Source organism: Vipera berus (genome assembly GCF_964194415.1).
Source record: "Vipera berus genome assembly, chromosome: 2".
NCBI classification, from domain to species: Eukaryota; Metazoa; Chordata; class Lepidosauria; order Squamata; family Viperidae; genus Vipera; species Vipera berus.
In genome coordinates this window covers 102,598,739-102,608,576 of record NC_138203.1, presented here as the reverse complement: position 1 = coordinate 102,608,576, position 9,838 = coordinate 102,598,739, and the positions used below count along the sequence as shown (strand labels likewise).

Here is a 9,838-nt window from a genome sequence, read left to right as displayed (position 1 = left end):
TCAGAAAACGGCCAAGTTTGAAGACCCCCCTAGTCTGTAGGTTCTTATTGTATTATCAACTTTTGTTGCCAAGTGGAGACAGCAGCAACTAGTCCCGTCCGTTACTGTCCCAAGATTTTTCTTCTGTTTCGGAAAATATCTCCTCTCTGGGAAGGTAACACAGGCGCGAAGCTTTGCCTTATGTTCCAAAGGTACGTCCGCCGTTTCGGAGATCGCGATTCGTCGGAAGTCTTGCCTATGGCTCGAGCGCGCACTTCCGGGGCTTGTCTAGCCGCCTTCCTTCCCCCTTGGTGTTGGTTGGGAGCGGCCTGGGCGGCAGTAATAGTGCGGCAGCACCATGGCCGGCATCAAAGGTAGCCTTGCTGGCTTGATTTCGGGGAAGGGCCCGGGGAGGAGGGAAGCGACTTGGTGAGGGTAGACGGGATCCCCCCCGCTAGATCAGGCCGTGGGTGGAGGGGAGGGACGCGTCCCCCACCCTGCCGATGACGTACGCCGGCAACGTTGGAGGGGGGGGTGCGCTGCGTTTCCATGACAACGCAGCCTGTCCTGGTGCATGGCTGCGCCGCTGAGGTTGGAAAGCGGGCCTGGTGGAGAGGCCACTATTGTCTCCTTTTTTCCCTGCCTCTGCCCGGATCAGGCACTCAAGCTCGGCTCGGCGCTGCTTGGCTAGGCAACCGCCGCAGGGCAGACTTGGAAAAACACAGTGAGGCCTGTGCTTCTCACTGGACCCAACTTTCAAGCTATTAGGTCTAGGATGGCAGCTCTAGATGTTTGCAGTTTGAGGCCGGATACGTGATTATTAATCCTGGCCCGCTTGCATAAAACTTCCGGCTGGAGAGACCGATGAGTGCTAGATAGCGACATAACACTTAAGTGTCGTCTCGTCTGCCCAAGGCTGATGGGCGGAAATGAGGAAAGGGATGAAATTTTGGGCTCAGCCAGACTTCACTAAATTGATGCTCTTCAGGAATATTGCAGTGCAGTCCCCATTTTTCATCTCTGAATGTAGATCCTGATTGTACTCATTCTTGCAGCATCTTTAAGATGAAACTGATTTTTAGTGGGATAAGCCTGGCAGGAAGAGAATACAATCTGACAAAAGTCCTGTCACAGTAGATCAATACAATGCATGTTACTATTTGTGAAGTAGGCTAATGCCAGAACTCTTGTAGAGTTTTCACTATTCCATTTGATAGCAATCTCTAATCTGAAGCACTGTGTGAATACGTTTGGACTGCATATCTCTTTTACAGATAGGTTTGATAGAAGTATCTTCATATTTTGTATTAAAAACAAGATTAAAAAGATGGTACTACTGTACTTTTAATAACTTGGAAAAAAAACTACGAATTTTGAACTTCTAGCTTATGTTTCAGTCATTAAGCATATCTATGAATACCAATAGCAGTATTTGTGTGCATTTTATATTTTTATTTTTCATGCATGCATGGAAAAAGGTTGAAATATGTGTCCTAAATAGCAATTTAGGGGAATATTACAAGGAGGACCATAAAAGTGACTTTAGGTAAAATGTTGAGATGGTGATGATGATGATAATGATGATGGTGATGATGATAATGATGGTGATGATGATTGGATAGCGGATGTGGCAGTAGCTGAACACAGCAGAATAGAAGAGAAAGAACTGGAGAAAATCACAAAATACCAAAACCTGCAAATCATAATAAAATGACTATGGCAAAAGAAAGTAAAATGCCAATAGTAATAGGCACTTTGGATGAAAACAACCAGAGCACCACTTGAACACTGCCAGCATTGACAAAATAACCATTGGTCAATTTGAAAGGGGAGCTTTACTTGGAACAGCTTACATGCTGGTATGATACCTTTAACATCATCACACATTAACATCTGCATATCCCAGGCTCTTGTGAAGTACTTGATAGATGGATAAAAATGCCAAATCCAGTCTAAACACCTGACTGACTGTGCAACCAACCCTAATAATATATACAGTGTGAGCTTTAACTGATATTGGTCTTCATATGCAGAGTTCTTCCCAAGAACCTAGGATGTTGTAATGTATTGACATCATATATGTGTAGTTCCAAGCAGTGTGGCCTATTGTAATTAAATGGAAATTTTGTTAGTACACACATTTACCAAGTGCTGCCCAAGAGTTCAGATAGAGCATCCAATCTATTGATAACTACTGGGACCATCAGGGCCGATTTATGCCATAATTCTTCAATTTCAATTTTAAGATCTTGATACTTTGTGATCTTTTCCAATTCTTTGTCTTCTGCTATCCCCTTGTCACATCAATTATTCACTTTTTTCCTCTTTTCCTCTTTTCAACAATAGTTACATCTGGTGTGTTATGAGCCTATTATTATTATTATTATTATTATTATTATTATTATTATTATTATTATTATTATTATTATATATATATACAGTAATATGAAATCACAGCTACCAATTTTTTAGCTGGGGTTGGCCTTCATATACATTATTATTATGGTTGGTTGCACAGTCAACCCGATGTTTAGGCTGGATTTGGCATTTTTATCCACTTATTGAATCCTATTGAAGAAATTGGGATATGCAAATCTTTCTTTCTTTCTTTCTTTCTTTCTTTCTTTCTTTCTTTCTTTCTTTCTTTCTTTCTCTCTCTCTCTCTCTCTCTCTCTCTCTCTCTCTCTTCTTTCTTTCTTTCTTTCTTTCTTTCTTTCTTTCTTTCTTTCTTTCTTTCTTTCTTTCTTCTTTTGCCATTAAAGGTATTATTATTACATTTTGTCACCCAGATGGATTTGGCATTTTTATGCACCTATTGAGTCCTTCCCAAGGACATAGGATAAGCAGATATTGTTTATTATTTTTAAATAGTAATAAGCTACTTCAATGAACTATAAAGATTATTGAGATAATGCCTATAAAATCTTATCATGCAATGTATCCTGTCAGGTGTTTATCGTTTAAAGAGGAAAAGGCTGTTTTAGCAAAAGGAACTTTCTCCAGGAGTGATATAATTGTACCAGGCAAAACTTGCTAGAGACCAGTTTCAAAGCTGGTGGGAATTGGGTGCTGCAAGTGGGTGGAAACACATCAAACATTTGAATGAGCATACTCTGGCGCTATAAATATGTATATATATATATATATTTAACCAATATGAGAACCAGTTTGGTCTAGTGATTAAGGCACCAAGCTAGAAACTAGGAGACCATGTGTTCTAGAACTTCTAGTCCTCCTTATACATGAACACTGGTTGTGTGGTTGAGCCAGTGACTCTCTCAGCCCAACCCACCTTACAAGATTGTGGTGGGCAAAATAGGAGGATGAAGGAGTATTAGGTATGTTCATCGCCTGGAGTTATTTTTAAAAATAATAAAGGCAGGATATAAATAAGCCTATTTTTATCTGCTTCCTTCCTCAAAATGGCAAGAAACTATATTGTTAATTTTCAGTTATCCTACTGAGTGGGATCTTTGAGGGCTGCAAAAAGGCAGCTTATGGCAGCTCTGTGGCTACGGATAGTCAAGCCTGCTGTAAAATCTAGTTGGATTCCTCCTACTAGAAGATGACAATGTGTACAGGGCTACACTGAAGGATAGGATGATCTTTTAAAAACTTGGTGGCAGTAAAGCACCAATGAAATAAAGGAGATGTAATTGGTAATCATTGGCTATTATGACAGTGAACATGAATTCCAGCTTGCAATCTTTGAAGAAAGAAGATGAACTGATCATATTCAGGCATAGCAAAGTGCACACTGGATTACATTCACTGAGTTTCTTTAGAAGCTACAAATATTAAAGTAAAAATTATCATAAATATTTGACTATTGATCAGCAAGGTTACAGTTAATGTGGTATAAACTCTCTTGACTAAAATATAATACAGTCCTTATCTCAGAGTTAAGTCACATAAATTTCAGTGACTCCAGGATCTTGCTTCCTCTATAAATTCATTGGGTAATCTCAAGCAATTCAGTTTTTCTCAATATACCTTCACCCTCCCATCTTTATAACAGCAGTACAAAGATGGCTCAGGTTATTTCTTATAAAGTCTTTTTAACATCAGTGAAAAGTTTTTTAAATGTTCCTGTGTTCATGATACTTAATGCAATATCAATTAATATACGTACTATTAAATGTGCTGGTTTTCCTCTTGAAAAAGTCTAGCAATAATACTGTATAAGAGACATGTCAAACTCGTGACGTCATGTTACATCGCACGCCGTATCGGAACTTTTTCCCCATTGCCGGCAATGGGGTGGGCGCGGTTTCCTTGTGACGCATCCGGCCTGCGGGCCGGCAGTTTGACTCCCTGCTGTATAACCATAAAACCTAAGGCAACTTGGCAGAAAGGCAAATTAAAAAAAGGAATGGTCAGAAAATCAATCATCAATGGCAATGTCATATTACAAAGCATAAACATATGTAAGCTCTTTTTCATTTTATGGAATGATTACACATATGAGCATAAATGTAATATAGAAAATTTATATATAATATAATTTATTAAAAAAATTATAAATATATAAATTAACATATATCTCTAAATGGAGATAAGGGCATTTTACATTAATATGTTTTACTTTTCCTTTAAGTTCATTGGAGTTTTCTATTTTTCCTACAATTACTGTTTATTGAAGCAAAACAATCATACAAGTTTGTAACTGACAAGGGTTTACATCTGCCTTTACAGCTTTAATCAGCTTGTCTTTTGGAGGAGCTGTTGGATTAATGTTCCTGATGCTTGGTTGTGCCCTTCCAGATTACAGGTATTGTACAGTATTTCGTTTTTTCCCCTTGCAATTTATAAAATTAAGTAAACACAGAACACCTGTGCTGATTTCAGTAAAGGTCTAAGCAGCCCTCTGAGGCTGCAAGAGAGTGAAAGAAGGCAATTTTTCCAAGCTTAAGAATAGCCATTTTAAGCATTTATGAAATTATTGTTTTGTTTTGTCCTGTCAGCTAGTTTTCAGATCATTATGCCTAAATTATTGCAGCACCTTGGTACTCATTGTTTATTGCTTCTGGGAGGCATGATGAGTACCAAACAACATTTTTCCCATAAGGAAAAATGTAGTGAGTCACAAGGCAGACAACACCGAAAGTTCTAGCTCGTGCATTGAGTACCAAACAAATGATGAGTACCAGGACAAAATGTTCATATCAAAATGCATTGAGTACCAAATATTGTAAGTTTCAAAGCAGTTGAGTACCAAGTACCACTGTATCTTCCAGTGGGCATGTAACAAGCAAATCTTTTAAAGACTTATACAAAAACAGAATTTCAGTCGGTTTTATAATTTTCAGCCTGATTTATAATGATAGGCAAATGGAAATATTTGGAAGTACAATAGTTTATTCCCACTACCTTCAATTAATCACTTTTACTGTTCTGGCTGAGGGAAACTTAAAGGGCTATGTTCTGATTAGACTTCAGGCTATCACAATGTATTACACTTGCCTGCCAAAATCTATCTGTTCAATTTCTTGTTTGTGCTCTCTGCACAGCATTACCCAAGGATTCTTCACCTATGGAGAACCTATTCCAAAAAGCTACCACAACTTAATTAACATTACCTAGGTGAAGAGTCCTTCTGTCCCAAGCCAGGTTACATACGTGATACTATGTATTTTGTCTTTCTGTGGTATTTTCGACTGTCAGAAGCAAAAGTATTTTTAAAATTAGACAAAACAAGATAAATGTTAAGTTCCTCTATACACGTGCACGGCCAATGGGAAAATAGATAAAATATTTAATTAAGAGTAGTGTGATTTATATTTGAAGCAAATATAAATGAAAGATATGTATAAAATTAAAACATGCCTTTTTATTTACTTTCAGCAAATACTGGCCACTGTTTGTTTTGTTCTTCTACACTCTCTCTCCAATTCCATACTGCATAGCAAGAAGAGTTGTTGAAGATACAGATGCTACAAGTAATGCTTGCAAGGAACTTGCCATATTTCTCACGACAGGCATTGTTGTCTCAGCATTTGGACTTCCAATTGTATTTGCCAGAGCAGAACTGGTTAGTAATTCCTTCTGTTTAGCAGTTTTCCTTTGATGTTGGACACTTACCTCCAGAATAAGATGCAGAAGTCTATGGAGATTCAGGTCATAGTTGTCTCAAAGGTGTTGCCCCCCCCCCCAAAAAAAAAACACACACACAAAAACAACTGGACTGTTTTTTTTCCTTGAGGAAGACATTTCCCTTCTCATTCAAGATGAGAACCAGAACTGATGAAGCTTCTTGGATGAGAAGTGAAACATCTTCAAGGAAAAAAAGCAATCCGGTTGCCTTTTGAAAAAAAACACCTTTGAGACAAGATGCAGAAGCCTACAAAGCACAAGTTAACAAGATTTTGTCAACATATGCAAACTGTCATTAAGAGTTGTAATGCAAAAAACAAACCCCTGAAAATTCCCCAGATTAACATTTTATAAACCCTTTGGTATATAACATTCAGTCAGTGGGTATTGGGCACCACTTGATAAAAATGGTTTGAGGGTATTGAAATTCAAAGGATACCAAGTTGTTTGCCTTCCCATTAAGTAACTAAGTCCTTAAGTGTTAAATAATTTAAAAATGGTTTGCATTAAATAGAACTATTTGGGAAAGGATGCTGTCTTTCCTCATTCACAGAACAATTATGTTGTGTGTATGCCTGTAATAAGGCAGCTTCTGTATAGGCACACGTTTATGCTTTTGTGTATTTAAAACTTTGTCTTTCCTTTCTCCATAGATTAAGTGGGGTGCCTGCGCACTTGTCCTAACAGGAAACACAGTCATATTTGCTACCATCCTAGGGTTTTTCTTGGTTTTCGGCAGCAATGATGATTTCAGCTGGCAACAATGGTGAAAAGAGTTGGAGTGAGAACTATCAGCATCTCATATGTCATTCAGTGGCCATCCATACTCAAGAAAGAAGGGGCAATAAAGTGAATGTACTGTTTTCACGGAGGGGACCTGGGGTAGGGCACTCGTTAGCCACTTTTGTTCTCTTTTCACAAACAACATTAACATTTGGCTTGATTTAAATATTTTTAACAGGTTGACGCTCTTTTATTTTAATACTTTATTTTGATGTGAGAACAGAATGCTTAAATGTGTTTAAAATGTATCTTTTTAAAAGAACCTGATAGCGGTATTTAAATATAAAGTTCAATTTTTCACTATTGATTATTTTAAAACTAATGTGTGGTTATGAAACCCAAGTAAGAAAGTAAAAAACAAGAATGGCACAATCCAGTCAAAAGTATGAGGCTTTTGACTGGGTGGTAGGCACAGGTTTGGAAGTAGCTCCCGAATTCAGTAATGATTATGGTTATGCAGAGAATTGTGCATATGGCCTGTTGATTTTAATCAGAGAATTAAGCATGCATTTGGTACTCGTAATTCTTTTCTGAAAATAAGTAAGATTCTGGAAAGCTGAATTGTGCCCTTCAAGAACAGTTATGCATTTTGTTGTGGAATTTTGGAAAAAGAAGCTGAAATGAAGAGTATTCAGCAGCTGGCTGGTAGGTGTTTTTATTATTATGTATGAGGCTGAAAGTGTTCCGTTTCCATTAATTCCATTTAAATGAGTATGAGAAAATTTTTGATGATAAGTGTTCATTGCTTTAAAAGTTTGTCCAGCATACAAATATTTTGACAGTTTTTATTTTTGATTATCTGAAAGGGGGAGATGGAATTTTAATTTTTCTTGAGGGAGTAGAAGACGGGACTTTAATCTTCATTTTTAAAGTCTTTTCTGAGAACTCTGTGTTTATGTATTGTGGGGGTCAACATTCTATTTCAATTGTTTTTTTTAAGTTTTACCAAAGGAAAGATTAATGAAACTACTGATTATAGTTAACCCAGCAGAAGGAAACCCTGCACCAGGCATGTGGAAATAAGTGATTCTGCTCCTTTACTATTCACTTGCACCTATTACAACAAAGTATAAAAAGATAATTTCTGCTCCCCCTCCTTTTTTATTTTGTATATATGGTATAAAAAGGTTTTTCAAATGTAGATTAACATTAACATGTAGATAACCATTTAACTGGAAGACTAATTACTGCATACATATACAGTCAGGGCTTGGCTGCATTGCAAATCTTTGAATATGAATATTTTATAGTAATTCTGTTAATGTTTTAGTTTATGCACTAATGTATTAAATGTTAGATCAAAACTGTAGTTCTGTTAAAATATAACACATGTAATTTGCAATATTGAATATCTGTTCCATTCCACTTGGGGTTTTTGTTTCTATTAACCATAAATTACCATGTTTTGTAGATATATTTCTTTTGTAGTCATACTTTCCTGGTAACTCCTTAATATGATACCTAAGTGTCTCTGTCTATGCTTGCATATCATTTTATGCAAACTAGGCAAGATTTGATATAGTCACTTAAACATAGTCCCTTTTTAAAAACAATGCTATTGACATAGTCCTCTCCACTATCAGCCCAGTCCAGAGTGCCTTGTCTCCTCCCTCCTTGGCTGCTCAGTAGATACGGTATATGTGTTTCACAGTGTGCCAGATCCATGGTATAGGAGACAGGTGAAAGCATGCAAAGGTACGGTGCAAAAGTGTCGAATTACAAATAGTGCTTGGGGCACAGCTATATTTGGCTTGAAGAAAGAGGAGGGAAGAAGACAATTTGCTGATCTCTTTCTACTGACAGAACTCCGTCCAGGGAAGTAAAGTTGAATCATGGCCTACATTTGCAGACTTCATAAGAGAAAGGGAATGTTACACAGACTGTAATAGTTATCACTGCAGGATTCCTCTGCCCCTCTTTTAAAATTGTATGATGCAGATTTCAGATAGAAAATTATCTCTAAAGCCCGATAATTATTACAGTTTTATCTATATTGAATCTTCAAAATATTTTTTTCCTGAGAGTTAAAGACAGAAAATGGGCAAGCACGAGTATGCTTTGCAAAACCTGCACAATTATTTACATCCCAGTCCAACTTTTAAATGTCTGAATCATAGCAGTCTTAGGAACCAGAAGTGCAACTTCTGCTGCATGATACTGAGATGGATGCAATCACATCCCTGAAACTCCTTTGGAAATTCCCTGCACTGCACTGATGGTGGAATAATCTTAGCCATCATATAGACAGATGTGAACTCATTTTGTGACACACACACACACACACCCAATCCTGTATTGTACCAAGATGGGTTCTCATTTTTCCTGTACTACTCTTGCTTTGTGATAATGACAGGCTACTCTTCGAGAGTGCCAACTCTATTATATTTTATAGTAATGTTTGTCGTCTTTAATAATTTTGGGTAGCATTGTGGCTACAGAGCTATTAGACATACTGCTGCCAATTATCAGGTGTTAAGATATTTGAGACATATGTTTTTTCCCATGTAATATGCACTGAGAAGCATTGCCATCCTACAGGCAGAAATTTTGATGAAAAAATAAACGATTTAAATATCTGATGGTTTTGGATTTTTAATGAGCATCCCTTAGCAATAAGATTTTTTTTATAAGAAAAAACCTGCTCCATTCTTTAGCAGAAAGGAATTTATTTAAGATTACTATTGGTCTAATATGTGGCTTTTGGCATATATTCTATGTATTTTATTACATGTATGTACAGGTAGTCCTCAAGTTACGAATGTTCACTTAGCAAATGTTCAAAGTTACAACATCTCCGCCAAAAAGTAGTTACGAATGGGTCCCAAAGTTACGTATGTTGCAATGTTAGAGTGGTCGTTTGCACTTATGAATGACTGCAGAGACGCTGCAACATGCTACTTTGGTGCCATGCCTGAGAGTCCCGAACTGCCCATGTTCGCCTCCTGCACAACCTTGGATGCCAGAGCTCTTGTCCCCTTGCTTC

The 9,838-nt window shown here is 37.4% G+C and overlaps 1 protein-coding gene across 1 annotated transcript; it reads left to right on the top strand.

Moving 5' to 3' along the window:
* Nucleotides 1–277: 277 nt before the first annotated feature.
* Nucleotides 278–9,425, top strand: LEPROTL1 (leptin receptor overlapping transcript like 1). The gene is made up of 4 exons (XM_081318431.1): nucleotides 278–353; nucleotides 4,675–4,750; nucleotides 5,824–6,010; nucleotides 6,726–9,425. The coding sequence occupies exons 1-4, from the start codon at nucleotides 338–340 to the stop codon at nucleotides 6,840–6,842; spliced, it is 396 nt and encodes a 131-aa protein (XP_081174557.1). The 5' UTR covers nucleotides 278–337; the 3' UTR covers nucleotides 6,843–9,425.
* Nucleotides 9,426–9,838: the final 413 nt, after the last annotated feature.